The sequence below is a fragment of the Capricornis sumatraensis genome, chromosome 9, assembly GCF_032405125.1.
Source record: "Capricornis sumatraensis isolate serow.1 chromosome 9, serow.2, whole genome shotgun sequence".
Classification (NCBI taxonomy): Eukaryota; Metazoa; Chordata; class Mammalia; order Artiodactyla; family Bovidae; genus Capricornis; species Capricornis sumatraensis.
The window spans coordinates 79,388,342-79,408,206 of NC_091077.1; the positions used below are offsets into that span (position 1 = coordinate 79,388,342).

General features: G+C 41.8%; 1 protein-coding gene across 9 annotated transcripts in view; it reads left to right on the forward strand.

Annotated features, from left to right (window-relative positions):
- TENM2 (teneurin transmembrane protein 2) overlaps nucleotides 1-19,865 on the forward strand; it is a 1,060,439-nt gene that overhangs the window by 741,389 nt on the left and 299,185 nt on the right. For all 9 annotated transcript variants that reach the window (XM_068980695.1, XM_068980696.1, XM_068980697.1 and 6 more), the window contains one exon: nucleotides 14,742-14,980. In XM_068980695.1, coding sequence (XP_068836796.1) covers nucleotides 14,742-14,980 — 239 coding nt within the window. The remainder of the gene's footprint in view (nucleotides 1-14,741; nucleotides 14,981-19,865) is intronic.

Consider the following 19,865-nt stretch of genomic DNA (forward strand, 5'->3'; position numbering starts at 1 on the left):
TCCCAACTGGAAGAAGAGATGTGTGTTAGTAACATCCTCCATCCTTTCCCTTCCTAATAAAATTATTTTTGAGGGGTAGGGTTGCCGACAATCCTCTAGTCGCTGTGCTAATTAGGACAATGCATTAGTTCCAGAGATATTTTAAATGAGCTGGGCACTGTGTGGGTCAAGCAGATATAGTAAAAAGTAAGATATACTTGATTCCTGCCTTCAAGCGATTAATAGCTACATTTACTGATCACTCCTTGGAAAGAAAGTCATGACCAACCTAGATAGCATATTCAAAAGCAGAGACATTACTTTGTCAACAGAGGTCCGTCTAGTCAAGGCTATGGTTTTTCCAGTGGTCACGTATGGATGTGAGAGTTGGACTATAAAGAAAGCTGAGTGCGGAAGGATTGATGCTTTTGAAGTGTGATGGTGGAGAAGACTCTTGAGAGTCCCTTGGACTGCGAGGAGATCCAACCAGTCCATTCTGAAGGAGATCAGTCCTGGGTATTCATTGGAAGGACTGATGTTGAAGCTGAAACTCCAATACTTTGGCCACCTGATGCGAAGAGCTGACTCATTGGAAAAGACCCTGACGCTGGGAAAGATTGAGGGCAGGAGGAGAAGGGGACGACAGAGGATGAGATGGTTGGATGGCATCACCGACTCAATGGACATGGGTTTGGGCAGACTCCGGGAGTTGGTGATGGACAGGGAGGCCTGGCATGCTGTGATTCGTGGGGTTGCAAAGAGTTGGACACGGCTGAGTGACTGAACTGAACTGATCACTCACTGAACATCAGGCTCAGTGTTAAGGCTTTCACATGAGTGTTGTTGTGTTGTGCTGAGTTGGCCAGTCCTGTCTGACTCTTTGCAATCCCATGGACTGGCCTTCCAGGCTCCTCTGTCCATGGGAATTTTCCCGGCAAGAGTACTGGAGTAGGTTGCCATTTCCTCCTCGAGGGATCTACCCTCCCCAGGGATCAAACCCATGGCTCCTGCTTTGGCAGGAGGGTTCTTTACCACTGAGCTACCTGGGAAGCCTTTGCACATAAATAAATATACCCAACCCTTCTAACAAGCCTATGAAGTAGGTATATATAGATATATACCAGCCATCTCTCACTTTACAGGTGAGACTGCAGGAACTTAGGGTAACTTGCCTAGTGCTGGGATCCAAACCCTGGTTGTCCAAGCTCAGAATCTATAGATTCAGTACCACCTCCTTGGCATGATCTTACTGATTTCAAAAGAATTAATAATAAAAGAATTTTTATATGTAGGGAAAATGTCTGACTCTAAACATCAAATGTTTACCAGTCTCTCCCTGATGACTCAGCGGTAAAGAATCCACCTGCAGTGCAGCAGACACAGGGGATGTGGTTTTGATCCCTGGGTTGAGAGGATCCCCTGGAGGAGGGCCCAGTCCAGTATTCTTGCCTGGAAAATCCCATAGACAGAAGAACCTGGCAGGCTACAGTCAAGGGTCACAAGGAGTTGGACACGACTGAGCACACACACACCCTCAGTGTAAGGGAGACTTGCTTTAACTTACATACTTGGTTTTTCTTTTATAATGTGTGCCTCTTACATTTGTAAACAGGAAAATAAATGCAGGACATTTAAAAGATTGTTTAGTTTTGCTATTTAAAAAGTGACTGAATGGGGATTCTATGGTGATTCAATGGTTAAGACATGGGCTTTCACTGCTGTGCCCAGGTTTGATCTCTGGTTGGGGAGCTAAGATCCTGTAAGGCACGTGGTGCAGCCCCCAAGAAGTGGGGGAGCTGAATAGTACAGTGTCCAACATCATTTTTCTCTGTCTCATCCTGGAAGCTTCTCTTTTTTTCTGTTTTCTTTCTCTGCATGCCCTACATCTCTCTCTCTCTTCTCCCCACCACTCACTCTCCTTTTTCTCTTCCTTCTTTTTCTTATTTATCTCTACCCTTTTCTCTCTTCTTTTTACCTCTTGTTCCCCCCTCCTCCTCCTTCCTCCTCCTTCTTATTCTCTCTCTCTCATCTACCTTTGGAGTTGCCCCTCTCCATCACCATTCCTTCTCAGGTTGGAGAGCAGATTAGCAATGGCAGAAAGTGTGCTGGTTGTTTAACCTCTCTCCAGCTAACTGTTTTATGATATCTCCTGAAAACCTAATTACAGTAACTTTACATGCTACAGTACCCTTTACGGGCTGCCTCTTTATTAAACGTACTCCTTTTGAGACAGCAAACCTGGTGCTTCAAAGGGCACGGCCAGCGCCAGTGAGATGGGAGGGGATCTCGAGTTTTCCAGGCACACCTGGTCTCCCTTACTGATCACCACGCCCCCACGCCTGCTGGACTTCTGCCTCTCTCCTTTCTCTGGCATTTTATCTCATTTCAGCAACTGCCTCTATGATATTCAAAATCTTTTAGGGATTAATGGACTGTGTATTAATATTCCCATCCGCTACTCTGAATACCTGTGAGTTTATTTTCTGGAGAGGTCAATTTTCTCGGTAGAACAACAGTCAACACCTGGTTGCCCTGATAAACAGAGCTGCTTTTTTTGTTTGTTTTTTTTTTGCTCACCATGCTACCTGGAGAGCATTCAAGACATTCACTCAGTTTCAAGGAGAATGGTGGCTGTGGCTGACTTTATGAGCAAAGACCACAGCTGCACTGTTAGTTGTGAGTCATCCTGGTTAATTCCATGGTGCTCTGTGATGGAAGAGCTGGATCCAGACTGAAAGCGAGCAAGCAAGAAGAAAGACACAAAAACTTGACCTCTACGCAATTGTTTCTCTAGTACATTTCTTTTTCGAAACCCTACTGGGATTTCCCCTGGGAATAAAGTTAAAGCAACAGAAAAGATGCAGACCACCTCTAAGGATCCCACTGGTTGCAAGCTGGGAAAAAAAAAAAATGATACTTGGCATTAAGGGCCTTTCAATATTTGTTTGTTTCTTTTCTTTGGTAGGTTTTGAGGTTAATGAGTGAGTTTATTCACCATTGACTCAGAAAAAAAAAGGAAGAGAAATCTTTTGTTGGGGCCTCAAGTAGTTTAGCCAGCCACTGATTTTCAAAGCTTCCACTCTAATCAGTGAAGCTTCTTCTGTATCACAAGAATAAAAATGCACCATGTTTTGAATTGACGGGGTCCTTCTTGCATGGATGTGAAGCATGAGTGTCTTGTTTGTTCAACTGCTTTTTAAAATCTTCCAGGATTGTTTCATCAGAGAAAATGTATGTCCTTAATTTTCTAGGCAATTTGAAGTGAAAGCCTGGCTTGCCAAGATTCTGCCTCAAATGCATGCCTTTGCAGTCCTGTAAAGCCCGTGGGGGAGTGGCTGTTGATTTTGCTCTCCTCTCTCACTTGTGTGCTTGCGTGCTGGGTATACTGGAGTGGGTTGCCATGCCCTTCTCCAGGGGATCTTCCCCACTCGGGAATTGAACCCACACCGCCTGTGACTCCTGCATTATAGACAGATTCTTTACCGCTGAGCCACCGGGGAAGCCCCCACACACACACACACAGTTTTTATTAAATGATTTTGTTTTCACAAGAGGGGAAGTGGTCACTTGTACTAAAAAGATTGAGAATTTAGAGTGAAGTGATGATCACTTTATTCTGAGAATTCATGGGGACGGAGGCTATAGAGCAGAGAGAAGAGAGAGGGACCACCATTCCTTAGTCTCACTACTCAATTTGACAGCCAGCCTTTGAGCCACTAACCTGTGCCAGGCATGATGCTGGGTGCTGGGGGTGAACTTTGGTAACCCACATGGCTACCAAGGAAAGAAGTGTGCACAACAAAAGAAGTATTCGTTTTTGTACACCATCAAGGACTGATTTCTCTCTCCCCTCGAGTGTTAGCAAACTCCAAAGACAGCACTTTGGGGGCCCCTCATTTGCCTTCCTTCCTGAGGCACAAGTGGCCAATTCTGAGAGCAGTTGAGTTGTGCTTGAAAAATGTCAAGTGCATTTGGAAACGACACATTTTTGCTGACGCCCGGAGTCCCGAGCTGCGCTATTTCCATGGCCAACCACTGGGAAGACCTTCGGTTGGGGCATCACAAATGACTCCTAGGAGCACACTAAGCAGGCCCCCGAGGTGGATAAGCTGTCTTAAGAGCTAGTTTAGGAAAAATCCAAAGTGCCCTAACCCTTCTTGGCCCTCCCATTGACCATCTGGCCAGACCATCACCTTGTAGGTCTTTTTGCTTCCTTTTATTTACCTTTATTCTTGCTTCATTTGACTGTGATCTTTGAGTGAGTCAGAGTCTGCATTTTCTTCAACCTGTTATTTTGAAAACTTTCAAGCATTCAGAAAAGTTGGAAGAATAATGCAGGTGAAAAAAAACCACCTGTATTACAGTAGTAGTTAATTGTAGTTTAAACAATTGCTATTATTTTGTTACATGTCGCTTTTAGATCCATAGAGAGAGAGATCTTTGTACTGAGTCATTTGCAAATAAGTTGTAGACTTCATGACGTTTCACATCTAAAGACATCAAGCATTCAAAACTTGCATTTTAAGGCATATATCTAGTAACCATTTAGTGTGTTCTGGGTGAGGCAGATGTAGTTGAAAATTGCATCAAGGGTTAGGGTAGAATTTCTTAAGCTTTATGATACATTAGAAACACCTAGGATTCCTCTTCACCAATGCATTCCCAGACCCCAAGCCTAGGTCTGAATGCAGCCCAGGAATTTGCACTTTTCTGACAGAGCCTTCAGGTAATTCTAAAGCAGGTATTTATGGGATATAATCCAAAGATTGCTTCTTTTTATTAATTAAAAAAAAAGTTTTTTTATTTGCTGAATTTAATCTTCTAAAGATACAAAACACCAGGGTGTAATTGTATTGTGTGAGGAGTCTACCTATCTCTGACACCCTGGTTTAATAATTTTAAAGACCAGCAACCAGAAGGAAAGGATGTGATAATTAAATGAGTTTCATCTAGCAGTGATCACTACAGACACTGCAATACCCGTGAGAGGCCTGAGAGTTGTATCCTGAAAAAGTTCATACAGTGCCCAAAAGTGTAGAGGTGGTTTCTCGTCCATAGCAGGATCTGGCCTTGTCTATATAAATACAGACTCTCTTGCCTGTATGAACTTTGCATACTTATCAACCTGTTTGGAAAATAAGAGTTGACATGGCAGAAGAAATGTTCGTTTCAAAATTCACCATGTTCACAGTATTGTTCCTTTAGCGTTCATGATTTTGGCCTTGAGAAGGTTGCAGGACTTTCACCCAACAGAAATTTGTTGGTTTCCCTCTCTGTGCCAGGCTCTGCTCTAGATGTTAGGATGCAGTGATGAACACATCAGACAAAATACCCGATGGTTTTGAACTTCATAGAAATTCGGTTCTCATGATGGAGACAGACAATAAGTAATGCACACATGCATGTACCCTGGAGGAAAAAAAAAAAAAAAGCAGTTTTAATAGGAGAGAGTTATGGAGAAAGAAGTGAGGGGAAATGGAATGATGACCGACATGAAGAAACAAACTTCAGGTATTTCCAGGCAGTGAAAGGGAAAGTGTTATTTGCTTCAGTCATTACCCACTCTTTGCGACTCTGTGGACTATAGCCCACCATGCTCATTTGTCCATGGAATTCTCCAGGCACAAATACTGGAATGGGGACCCATTCCCTTCTCCAGGGGATCCTCCTGACCCAGGGGTCAAACCTGGGTTTCCCACCTTGCAGGCAGATTCTTCATCATCTGAGCCATTTCCAGGCAGAGGGAATAGCAAGTTCAAAGGTCCTGAGGCAAGAATATGTTGGACATGATATGATGAGTGTAACTCATGGAGGGGAGGGGACAAAGTGGTGGAAGATACAGTCAGAGGCCAGATTGTCTGGGGAGTTGTAAGCCATGGGAAAGATTTCCAATGTTTCTCAAAGTATTATTGGAAGCCTTGTCTTTTTATTTAATTACTTTTCATTTTTTAATTTTTACAATGTTTTCTTTTTTCTTTCCTTTCTTCCCTCTTTCTTTCTTTCTGGGAAAAGAGGACAGTGATGATGTAACATAATCTGACTTCCTTTTTAGAAGGAAATGTGAAAAAATAGCCTGGATTGTCAAGGGGACAGTTAGAGGATCTCATGAAGCAATCCTATATGTAAGAAATAATCATATTCTTCTAGTATTTCTTATAAATGAGTGCATTAAAGACAACTAAAATCAATTCAAACGTCTTAATCTTCATCTTGTGATTTCTCTCATATTGCTAAAAACATCCTTGTTTCCAATTTATGGATTCTGTCCACAAATATGACTGGTGTTGAGGCACTGATGTTTAGATTCTAGAAATGCCAAGAGTAATGTTTAACAGTATCAAATGGAAAGGATTTTACGATTGGATTTGTGACAGTCACATTAAACATATTTACATAATATAACAATATATAATATGTATTTTATAAGCACACACATATATACATATAAACAAGTGTATAAATAGCTTCTTGAGTGCACAAAGTGATGGGGTGGTGGAGGTGGGGGGAATGTTGGAGTAGGTTTCCCAGGCAGGTGGTTGGAAGGTGCATCGGAGTTGCCTGGGATGGGGAGGAGGAAAGAAACAGGAAGACGTTTTGGAGAACATTACACACCATCCACAAAGGCACAGTGTCATAAACAGGTTGATTAAGGAGCACTGCGTCTTTTTGATGTGGCTGAAGTGTAGAGTTCATGGGAGCTGAAAGCCCAAGGTTGGAGATGAAGATAAAAAGGTTGGGTAGTGGTTGTAAGAGTCTGGTCCCATATTGATATCTGGGTTTCCTCTTCTAGGGAATGGAGAATCCACAGGGCTTTTTAAGTGGGGTATGATGAAACTTATGATTTAGAAAGAAAAGTGGGAGAGGGATGAAGGAGAAGTTTGGTGGGAGACCTTTTCAGAAATAAAATGGATGGGATCTTTAAGCCTTTGTTTAGAAGATGAGAGAAGGAAGGAGGTGGGGATGACAGTGATGTCCTAGACAACTGGGGATAACAGAAGTCAGGCGGAGTATGATTGGGGAGGGGAAGGAAAAGAGTCGGTGATTGGTTGTAACTTGCTCAAGAGAGTTAAGGAATGTGGAGGATAAGATACCCAATACACAACTGGAATGTGGGTCTCAGGGAAGAACTTGAGCTAGAAATGGAGATCTGGGGACTCCAGGCCCATCAATGATGGCTGAAGTCATGGGAGTGGGTGAGGTCCCTGGTGGAGTGAAAACTGGTTGTCCGTATGTTTGTAAGTACTCATTAATGATGGCTTACAATGTCTGTATATTCCCCTAAGTTTGATTCCCTATTTTTTACCAGAATTGAAGAATTGTTCAAGAAATAAACTTGAAGTCATTCTAAATCAAACCCTGGAGTTTTCCCTGGCTTTCTGGTATGCATATGTTCTAGCTTAATTATAGGCCAGTAGACTATTATTTAGTGATTTGGAGGACTCTTCAGGTGTTTGCTCAACATTTGTCAAGCTTTAAATTAAAACTCATGTTTCAGGCTCCTTATGTTTTCTGCGGAATTAAGAATAAGTGCTATTTGTCGGGCACTGAGCACTTGCCTTGGGACACATCCTTGATTAAGTGCTCATCCTACTTGACTGTGTGTAATTCCCACAACAACCTGTGTTGTTATTACTCCCATTTTACTGATGAGGAGCTGGAGCTGTCAAGAACAGCATAAGGTAACCTACATGAACTTCTGTGTCCAGGAATGGCATAACCAGGACTCCAGTACAGATGAATTTTGCTCCAAAAGGCTGCCTTTAAACACAATGCCCACTGCCTCCTCTTCGAAAAGGCTCTTTTTATCTGGAGCTTTCAAAGTGAGCTCTTGGACAAGGAATGCAAACCTCATTTATAGAATCAAACCTCTTGGCTGTATTCAGATCATCAAATGTTCTTACAGTACAAACAAAGTTTAACTATTGGTTGCTTATTTTGATGTTAGCCATGCTAAATAATTCACTAATCAGATAGTCATTTTCCGACGTGATTGACAGTCATCTCAGCCTCCTTTGGTCGTTGCTAAGGATTAAAATACTTGCAGAGTTTTATCTGGAAGAGGCCATGATATAAATAATTGTAAGGACCACGATCCTGCCTCAGAATCCCACTGGAAAGGCCAGCTAACCACCATATGCAGGGAACATGTGGTGTCATAGGTTCAGTTAGAGCTTCCAGAGTCTGGCAGACTGGAGTTTAAGCCCCAGTGATCCCACATGCTAACTCTTGGCTTCAGTTTTCTCATTCATAAAAATAAGGTAATAATAGTACCCACTTTATGGGGTTGTTGTGAGATTTGGTTACAAGTGAAATATTTAGCATTATAACTGACACCTAGTATGTATTCCATAAATACAGCTGCACCTACTAAAAACTTGAAGAGGCAGAAATACCTGTGTAACATTTTAAAATCAGAATTGAAGCTGAGTAAATTCACAAAACAATGAGGAAACTCCATTCATTATTCAAGTCATCCCTACCTGCTGAACTTGAACTGGGTCCTGGGAACATAAAGATGAGCAAATAACGTAAAAATGAACAAAATAAGCCACAGTCCCCAACCTCCAGCTGCTCAGACTCTAGGCTACTAAACCCATGCTTTGATATCCACTAGATGTTTTCCAGAAGATAAGTCATCGTTTTGAACAAGAAAGATATGGCCTGGCACCTTTGAAGTCTCATAGAAGTCTCATAAATGGCACACGAAAGAGGGAGAAAATCTATAGTGGGAGAATTGATGGTCCCTAAAGTATCTTTAGAGTGACAGGCTTCTGACCCCTGAGGAAGGGTTCTGTTAGGGATCAACAGTACATTACCCTGTTGTCATGCCATAATTCTAGACTAAGGGCACCTTGTTCACTTAGCAGGCAAAAACATTTCCAAAGAAAGAACCATGATCTAGAAAAAAAAGCTTATGGTTACCAAAGGGGAAATCGTCAAAGAGGGGTTGAGGTGTGGAGTGGGGGTAAGTAGGGAGTTTGGGATTAAAAGGTACACACTACTGTATATAAGATAGATAAGCAACAGGGACCTACTGTATTGCACAGGGAACTATATTCAGTATCTTATAATAACCTAAAATGGAAAATAATCTGAAAAAGAATATATGTTTATGTATATGTGTGTGTTTGTGTATAGTCACTTTGTTGTATACTTGAAACTAATGCAGCATTGTATATCAATGATACATCAATTTTTTAAATTTTTTTTAATTTAAATTTTATTTTTACTTTATTTTACTTTACAGTACTGTATTGGTTTTGCCATACATTGACATGAATCCGGCACGGGTGTACATGAGTTCCCAAACATGAATCCCCCTCCCACCTCCCACCCCATATCTCTCTGGATCATCCCCGTGCACCAGCCCCAAGCATCCTGTATCCTGCATCGAACATAGACTGGCGATTCGTTTCTTACATGATAGTATACATGTTTCAGTGCCATTCTCCCAAATCATCCCACCCTCTCCGTCTCCCTCAGAGTCCAAAAGTCCGCTCTACACATCTGTGTCTCTTTTGCTGTCTCGCATACAGGGTCATCATTACCATCTTTCGAAATTCCATATATATGTGTTAGTATACTGTATTGGTGTTTTTCTTTCTGGCATACTTCACTCTGTATAATCGGCTCCAGTTTCATCCATCTCATTAGAACTGATTCAAATGTATTCTTTTTAACGGCTGAGTAATACTCCATTGTGTATATGTACCACCGCTTTCTTATCCATTCATCTGCTGATGGACATCTAGGTTGTTTCCATGTCCTGGCTATTATAAACAGTGCTGCGATGAACATTGGGGTACATGTCTGGTTTCCTCGGTGTGTATGCCCAGCAGTGGGATTGCTGGGTCATAAGGCAGTTCTATTTGCAATTTTTTAAGGAATCTCCACACTGTTCTCCATAGTGGCTGTACTAGTTTGCATTCCCACCAACAGTGTAGGAGGGTTCCCTTTTCTCCACACCCTCTCCAGCATTTATTGCTTGCAGACTTTTGGATCGCAGCCATTCTGACTGGTGTGAAGTGGTACCTCACTGTGGACTTGATTTGCATTTCTCTAATAATGAGTGATGTTGAGCATCTTTTCATGTGATTGTTAGCCATCCATATATCTTCTTTGGAGAAATGTCTATTTAGTTCTTTGGCCCATTTTTTGATTGGGCCGTTTATTTTTCTGGAATTGAGCTGTATAAGTTGCTTGTATATTTTTGAGATTAGCTGTTTGTCAGTTGCTTCATTTGCTATTATTTTCTCCCATTCAGAAGGCTGTCTTTTCACCTTGCTTATAGTTTCCTTTGTTGTGCAGAAGCTTTTAATTTTAATTAGGTCCCATCTGTTTATTTTTGCTTTTATTTCCAGTATTCTGGGAGGTGGATCATAGAGGATCCTGCTATGATGTATGTCAGAGAGTGTGTTACCTATGTTCTCCTCCAGGAGTTTTATAGTTTCTGGCCTTACATTTAGATCTTTAATCCATTTTGAGTTTATTTTTGTGTGTGGTGTTAGAAAGTGATCTAGTTTCATTCTTTTACAAGTGGTTGACCAGTTTTCCCAGCACCACTTGTTAAAGAGATTGTCTTTACTCCATTGTATATTCTTGCCTCCTTTGTCAAAGTTAAGGTGCCCATATGTGTGTGGATTTATCTCTGGGCTTTCTATTTTGTTCCATTGACCTATATTTCTGTCTTTGTGCCAGTACCATACTGTCTTGATGACTGTGGCTTTGTAGTAGAGCCTGAAGTCAGGCAAGTTGATTCCTCCAGTTCCATTCTTCTTTCTCAAGATTGCTGTGGCTATTCAAGGTTTTTTGTATTTCCATACAAATCTTGAAATTATTTGTTCTAGCTCTGTGAAAAATACCGCTGGTAGCTTGATAGGGATTGCATTGAATCTGTAGATTGCTTTGGGTAGTATACTCATGTTCACTATATTGATTCTTCCAATCCATGAACATGGTATATTTCTCCATCTATTAGTGTCCTCTTTGATTTCTTTCATCAGTGTTTTATAGTTTTCTACATATAGGTCTTTAGTTTCTTTAGGTAGATATATTCCTAAGTATTTTATTCTTTTTGTTGCAGTGGTGAATGGGATTGTTTCCTTAATTTCTCTTTCTATTTTCTCATTATTAGTGTATAGGAATGCAGGGGATTTCTGTGTGTTGATTTTATATCCTGCAACTTTACTATATTCATTGATTAGCTCTAGCAATTTTCTGGTGGAGTCTTTAGGGTTTTCTATGTAGAGGATCATGTCATCTGCAAACAGGGAGAGTTTTACTTCTTCTTTTCCAATTTGTATTCCTTTCATTTCTTTTTCTGCTCTGATTGCTGTGGCCAAAACTTCCAGAACTATGTTGAATAGTAGCGGTGAAAGTGGGCACCCTTGTCTTGTTCCTGACTTTAGGGGAAATGCTTTCAATTTTTCACCATTGAGGATAATGTTTGCTGTGGGTTTGTCATATATAGCTTTTATTATGTTGAGATATGTTCCTTCTATTCCTGCTTTCTGGAGAGTTTTTATCATAAATGGATGTTGAAATTTTGTCAAAGGCCTTCTCTGCATCTATTGAGATAATCATATGGCTTTTATTTTTCAATTTGTTAATGTGGTGAATTACATTGATTGATTTGCAGATATTGAAGAATCCTTGCATCCCAGGGATAAAGCCCACTTGGTCATGGTGTATGATCTTTTAAATGTGTTGTTGGATTCTGATTGCTAGAATTTTGTTGAGGAGTTTTGCATCTATGTTCATCAGTGATATTGGCCTGTAGTTTTCTTTTTTTGTGGCATCTTTGCCAGGTTTTGGTATTAGGGTGATGGTGGCCTCATAGAATGAGTTTGGCAGTTTACCTTCCTCTGCAATTTTCTGGAAGAGTTTGAGTAGGATAGGTGTTAGCTCTTCTCGAAATTTTTGATAGAATTCAGCTGTGAAGCCATCTGGACCTGGGCTTTTGTTTGCTGGAAGATTTCTGATTACAGTTTCAATTTCCATGCTTGTGATGGGTCTGTTAAGATTTTCTATTTCTTCCTGGTTCAGTTTTGGAAAGTTGTACTTTTCTAAGAATTTGTCCATTTCTTCCACGTTGTCCATTTTATTGGCATATAATTGCTGATAGTAGTCTCTTATGATCCTTTGTATTTCTGTATTGTCTGTTGTGATCTCTCCATTTTCATTTCTAATTTTATTGATTTTTCTCTCTTTGTTTCTTGATGAGTCTGGCTAATGGTTTGTCAATTTTACTTATCCTTTCAAAGAACCAGCTTTTGGCTTTGTTGATTTTTGCTATGGTCTCTTTTGTTTCTTTTGCATTTATTTCTGTCCTAATTTTTAAGATTTCTTTCCTTCTACTAACTCTGGGGTTCCCCATTTCTTCCTTTTCTAGTTGCTTTAGGTGTAGAGTTAGGTTATTTATTTGACTTTTTTCTTGTTTCTTGAGGTATGCCTGTAGTGCTATGAACTTTCCTCTTAGCACTGCTTTTATAGTGTCCCACAGGTTTTAGGTTGTTGTGTTTTCATTTTCATTCATTTCTATGCATATTTTGATTTCTTCTGTGATTTGTTGGTTATTCAGAAGTGTGTTGTTCAGCCTCCATATGTTGGAATTTTTAATAGTTTTTCTCCTGTAATTGAGATCTAATCTTAATGCATTATGGTCAGAAAAGATGCTTGGGATGATTTCGATTTTTTTTTAATTTATCAAGGTTAGATTTATGGCCCAGGATGTGATCTATCCTGGAGAACATTCTGTGAGCACTTGAGAAAAAGGTGAAATTCATTGTTTTGGGGTGAAATGTCCTATAGATATCAACTAGGTCCAACTGGTCTATTGTATCATTTAAACTTTGTGTTTCTTTGTTGATTTTCTGTTTAGTTGATCTGTCCATAGGTGTGAGTGGGGTATTAAAGTCTCCCACTATTATTGTGTTATTGTTAATTCCCCCTTTCATACTTGTTAGCATTTGTCTTACATATTGCGATGCTCCTCTGTTGCTTGCATATATATTTATAATTGTTATGTCTTCTTCTTGGATTGATCCTTTGATCATTATGTAGTGGCCTTCTTTGTCTCTTTTCACAGCCTTTGTTTTAAAGTCTATTTTATCGGATATGAGCATTATACATCAATTTTTTAAAAATGAAAAAAAAAGAAAGAACCAGGATCACATGATCTAAAGAGGCAGTCTCAGAAGAGAAAACAAAATGAAGAGAGAAAAACAGCCCATAAGGAAGACTCAAGAGAGACAGTTTAGGGTAAAACTTCAGAGCACAGACTTTAGTATAAGACAGAGCTCACAGTTTAAATCCTTGAACAGTTGCTTGATTTTGTTAAGCCTGATTTCTCAAATCTAAAATGGAAATATTATGATATTTAGTCTGTAAATAGTTGTGACAATATATTTCAAGTCCTTTTATTTTGTTAATTGACATATAATTGATTAACAATGTTGTGTTAGTTGCTATACACCAAAGGGAATCGGTTATATATACATTATTTTTCATGTTCTCCATCCTGGTTTATCACAGGATACTGAATATGGTTCCCTGTAGGACCTTGTTGTTTATCCATCCTGTATGTAATAGTCTGTACTCCAACTCCATCCTTCCCCTACCCCCCTGGCAACCACAAGATTTTAAGATTGTATTTCCAATTTTACATTCGTGATATGGGAAAAGGTCTTGGTTTCTACTCATCATGAATATCTTCTCAGCATTTATTTATTAAGTTTCAAACTTTATTTCCTCAAATTTTATGGCCCTTTTTCTAGTGTTAGCACTTTATTTTGAAGGCAATTAGTTACTCTTTCTCAAACTAAGGGCTTCATTTTTAAAAATTATTAGTAACTATAATTATAGTCATTTGATAATCATTTCTTTCTGCCCTCTCAGAGTTTCCGGATCTGAAGCTGATAGCCTCTCTTGGGCTTTGGGTTGCTGGAAGGAAATCTGTAGAACGTGTGAAAAACTTTATCCTTGATGTTAGTCTGTGTAGTAACAATTGTGTTTTCCACTTGGTTATAAATTTTGATTTTTCAGAACATTTCTGTTCATATTGATGTGTGGCAGAAACCATCACAATATTGTAAACTAATTATCCTGTAATTTAAATTTTTTTAAATTTTTTGTATCTTATACTCAAAACTACATGGTTTAGCCTTTAAATGGCGGGGGGTGGGGGGGCACCTATTTGTCACCCTTGAATCAGTGTTGATCCATCAGTAGTAGGTCTTTTACCATTCTGGACATGAGCACATAGGTACAGACAGCCTTTCCTTTATCAGAGGATATGGTTTGTGATACTAATTGCTGTTTTAATTGTGGTTACCTTTCTATAATACTCATGAAAAGATTGTAGAATATATTTTTAAAAAGTCATGACCATCAAATGTCATGTTCACTCCTCTGCCCATGACTTAGGTAGGGTAGAAAATTAGGACAGTGTGTTGTACTCAGTCATGTCCAAGTCTTTGTGACCCCATGGACTGCAGCCCGCCAGGCTCCTTTGTCCGTGGAGAGTCTCCGGGCAAGAATACTGGAGTGGGTTGCCATGCCCTCCTCCAGGGGATCTTCCCGACCCCAGGGATTGAACCCAGGTCTCCTGCACTGTGGGCAGATTCCTGACATGGTGCCACTTAGGAAGCCCCAGTTAGGACTATATTCGTGCTATCTACAGCAGAGTTGGTGGTCGGGGGAAGCAGCTGACTGGTCCTCAACAGCCAGGATGTGAGTCCTGACTCTTTGCTCTTCCCTGGCAGGCACTTCCTCTTTAAGACGTCCTCGGGAAGCACGCCCCTGTTTAGCAGCTCCTCCCCGGGATACCCTTTGACCTCAGGAACGGTTTACACACCACCACCCCGCCTGCTGCCCCGCAATACGTTCTCCAGGAAGGCCTTCAAGCTGAAGAAGCCCTCCAAGTACTGCAGCTGGAAATGCGCCGCCCTGTCGGCCATCGCGGCCGCCCTCCTCCTCGCCATCCTGCTGGCGTATTTCATAGGTGAGTCCGGGCAGCTGTGACCAGGTGGGGGCACGGTCACCCATTTGTGAACGGAGGGGGCCTCCGTGGTCTGTTCCGTCGGCTTGGCTCCTGCAGGATGTAAAAATGAGTGATGGATGGGAGTGCTTTTTCCCCTCCTGAAATCCATTTCACTTTGATGAGTTTCTCCTTCATGATGCTAAATGACATTTATCAGAAGTGAAATTAAATATCCTCACTGTATACTTTCTTGGAGATAAGCTGAAAATTGTCATTGCTGTCAGTCCCTCCCTCATTCCTCAAGTAACCTTCTGGTCTCCTCCATCTTGGATTTTTAACCCAGGTCTGGGCTCGGCAATTCATGCAACGTTGGTTAAACTTTAGCCAGCCAAAAGCTGGATAGAAGAGTAGCCATCAGCAGGCGTGGAACATTGTGATTGCAAGGAAAGTCAGAGCGGCTAGCTGATCCTTAGAGCTGGGGAACAGAAACAGGATTGAGGGACCGAAGCATCCAGCCAGGCCTTCGTAGGGAATCAAGTCTCCCAGACCCAGTGGATCTTGCCCACCTCTTCTTCACCTCTGTTGCTTCAACTCTCATCTCACGCGCTGCTGAATCTGAATCAGATTCACCTCCCACACCAGCTGGGATTCTGGGTTGAGCTCAGGGTATGAGCTAGGATAGCAGATTGATGAAGTTGCTGGAGTATGTTTCTTCACCCACTGGGGGTGTTGGTGTGCATCCGTGGGGTATGGCCTTCTAACTGGGAAGCAGCAGATGCCAGGGGTTCAGGGACAGGGTGCCCCCTGCATTAGAGCATCCTGAGCTGGGCACAAAGCCTGCTCGTAGCTCCTGGCCCCAACTAAGAGCCCCTAGCACTGCTGCTTTGTCAACTGAGCTTGCCAGCGGCAGATCTCCTGGCCCATTCACAGGCCACGGTGACATTTGTTTAAATTTATTTGAAACACTGGATGGTTCTGGCATGGTTTCAGGGCTGCTCTGTCAGGCCTCCCCAGTTTAGCTGTGCTGTGTTGCAAAGCAAACCTATAAAACACCAGCAAAAAAGAGACCGGTTCTAAACGAGTTCTCAGCACATTTGCTGAACTCCTTCACATTTACAAGAAGGAAAATAAAAAACAACCCTGATCATTTTCGTTTTGCCCTTTCTCCCAATTTAAACCCTCTTCTCTCTCACACACACTTCGTTCATCCTCAGGAAGCCAGCAAGGTGCCTGCCAGAGGATAAGCTGGTCCGGAGCTTCCCAGACCATTGTGCCCGAGCTTGCCTGGAGGCAAAGGAGGGCACCTGTGCGTCCCCAGAGATCTGGGGCCTTGCACAGAGCAGAGCACAACAGACCAAAAACTGATGAAAGGGTTTCACTCTCTTTCACTAAATATTGTCTCTGTGCTCATCTTAATATGGAAAATTAAGTTTGTGCAGCCCTTGTTATTTGCATCTCTCAGGAGTGAGTGCCCTCTAGAAGTAAGCACATTGACACTCTGGGGAAAGGCACCCTGTTTATTTGGGGCTTTGCAAAATCCTTTGTACTTCAAACCCCAGCTCTACCTGTGGGCTGAGGTCAGACACCCGGGCACCCCTAATTTAAAGTCATGTCTGCTTCTCACTGCCCTCTTGATGAAGGATGGAGTCAGGGATGGACTGGAGGAGTGGGAAGGGCATCTGTTGTCCCCGCAGTCACTTGGGTGGAATCTTCTCTGTTCTTAAAGGTAGTTTTGTGGGCTTCTGCAGGTAGCTGTTCAGGGGTAGGGCTTGGTGGAAACAAATTCAAAATGCCTTCAGGGTCCTTGCTTGATTTGTCTATGTGTCAGAAATTTCAGAAAGGGTCCATGAGCTCACTTCTTGGGCTTCAATGTTCTGCTGGGCTGGTGGGCACCATGGGGAGCTCAGATATAGAAACTGTCTGCTTCTGCCAATAAGGTCCCCGGTGTACCTCCTTCTCTATTCGCAGGAGATAAATAGATGGCTACTGCCTGATTTATTGAGCTTGATAGTTAAAATATAATGCTTTCTGTAAGGCGATCATATAAATGCGGAACAGTGTAGCGAGAGTTTAATGTTTTAATCGGGTGTGTAACTTGTAAGTGATGGATTAGGAAACATATTTATCCTCAGTCTGGAGGCTCCTGGAAGCTGGACCCAAGCATCTTAGGATGGTTTATTAGTTTATAATCCATCATTTCCTATTATGTATGCTTTAGGTAAGATTATGCTTCAACCCTGGAGTATTGAAAAATAGTTTATGACCCAAAATGAGTGATGGAAGGGGCTGATTCACCCAACAGTCTTGGTAGTGGCAAGGCTACTCTCGGCCACTCTCCAAAGGTGAGGGCAGGTCTGCAAGCATGATGAGGTGTCTGCATCTGGAGGGCGCCTGATTTAGGAACTCAGGGATCCAAAGGGATTTCTGACCTTGACCCCAGTGACCCCTTTTCCTGTGGCTTTGACTAAGTTGTTTTCCTTCTGGGTCTTGGTTTCCTAAGTAAAACCTGGGAGTGATGGTTATTGACATTCAGAAACTCTAAAGTATGATGAGGATTAATTAATGTGTATAAATCACTTTGAAGATGAAAAGCAGTATATTATTAATTACAGAACCGCAGGGGCATAAACAGTGCATTGAAAACACAGAGCAGAGTGCTGTCAGGAGCAACACATGATTGTGCCTACCTAGAAAACAAGGCATCAGGCAGGGCAGAAGGACAGCATAAAAAGCAAAGCCCTTCTGTTAAGGACGGCAACGACTTTAAGACCTGGGCCCACTCTGGCTCACACATGACTCTGTGTTCTGCTGGAACATGACAGGTCCTGAAATTGACACATCTGCCCCAGGACAGTTATGGACAGGCGCTGGATTCAGGCCTGCCAGGAACTCTGACAAATAGGCCAAATTATCTTCCTTGCGTGTTGAAACTTGCATCAAGTCTTTCCAGAAATGAGCAATTTGGAAACATTCAGCCCCATGACAGTTCTTCCATAGCCTCAGCCTGTGGGCAAGTGTAGATCAGAGTAACACCAGCCCTCGGGCAAAATGGAAGACGTGAGCCTTTACCAACTGTGGTGAGATCCCCCGCAGCTGGGGTCTTTTCTGTGATACTCTTCCACCAGATTCTTCCAGTGCCAAAGTCTCCCAGGGTACAAAACATTCTCAAATAAATTATTCTGAAAAGCTACATGAACCACTAGGGGACCATCTTATGCATCACTCAGCCCTTCGCCCAAATGGTTCCTTGGGAAGACTGGTTTCTGAAAATTTGGCTGGCAAACGCATGAGAGCTTCCTGCTCAGGAAGTCGTCTGTTATCCTTGGGCTGCTCAAGTACTTTCATTGCCGGCAACACCAGAAATCCCTCTGGATCCCTGAGTTCCTAAAGCATGTAACCAGCATACTGTTTCTCACCTGTTTTATGCCAAGTCTACTAAGTTTATCTCCTTACAGGGTGCATACAATAACTGGTTAGTGCCTTCTGTTTGATTAGAACTGTTTTTCTATTTAAAGCATTTGTATATTATTATTGGGCTTCCCTGGTGGCTCAATCAGTAAAGAGTCTGCCTGCAATGCGGGAGACCTGGGTTCAATCCCTGGGTCAAGAGGATCCACTGGAGAAGGAAATGGCAACCCACTTCAATATTCTTGCCTGGAGAATCCCATGGACAGAGGAGCCTGGCAGGCTATAGTCCATGGGGTCACAAGAATCGGACATGACTTAGTGACTAAACCACCACCATATAATTATTAAATTTGAACCCAACCCCAGCTCCCTAATATACACTCTGGCAGAAAATGAAATTGGCATATTGCAATCCTTTGACAATTGTTGCAGCTGAAGCCCAGAGGGTCTCAAGTCACATGGCTAGTTAGCTGCAGGACCAGGAGTAAGCGCTCATTCTCCTGATGCCTTCTCTGGCATCTGTCCCTTGACTGCTCTCTCCTAAACATCACGGTTAGCCACATTTCCCAAATACTGCATGAAGCCTCAGTCATCCTTTTCGTAGCATCAATTCACCTTACCTAATTCTGTCCTTATTAGCAAGGGAGAATAATTGGTTCCCATCCTCCCTGAATCATCTTCTAAAAAAATGGGAAAAAGCCACATCTCCTGCTTGGCCTCATATTTCTGCTTTCCCAAATATCTTCTGTCAGAGACCACTAAACTTTTTCGGTCAAAAGCTAGATAGTAAATATTTTTCATTTTGCGGGTCATGCAGTCTGTTACAACTCCACAGCTTTGCCGTTGAAATTCAGAAACAGCCATAGATAGTGTGTCAACAAATGGCCATAGCTTTTTTCTGGGCATCACTAATTGTAGACACTGAAATTTTAATTTTATGTACTTTTCATGTGTCATGAAACACTAGTCTTTTGATTTTTTTCAACCATTTAAAATGCAAAACTGTCCCCTAGGTCTATGTATTGTTGCCACAGTCTGCCAACCCCTGTCTGATTGCATTACTATTCTTTTCCTAAAAATATCTTTTCAGAGTATCTCTACCTTTACGGAAACAAAAAAACAGGCAAACAAGAAACACTACAGGGCTCTCAAACTGGCAAGAGTCCACTGTAAATGGTGATTGCCTATAATTCCACTTCCTAATGAATGCTTCCATCTTATTTTCTGACCCAAACTAAAAGTGGAAAAAGTAATTCACTTTTCTCCTGAAGTTAAAAACTTTCTATAAGATAAAAATTTCCTTCCCAGCAGACTGCTTGAAACACTGCCCCAACTCATGGATGGAGTATAATTGCCTAGAAACTTTGCCACGTACTCACTTGCCCTCAATCTTTAGATTTTTCTGCAAAACTATTGCCTGTTTTTAAAGATGACTCAGCGCCTGACGCCTTCTTTGGTGAGATTTTCCAACAGGTCGTAACAATGCTGGGTCGCTGAA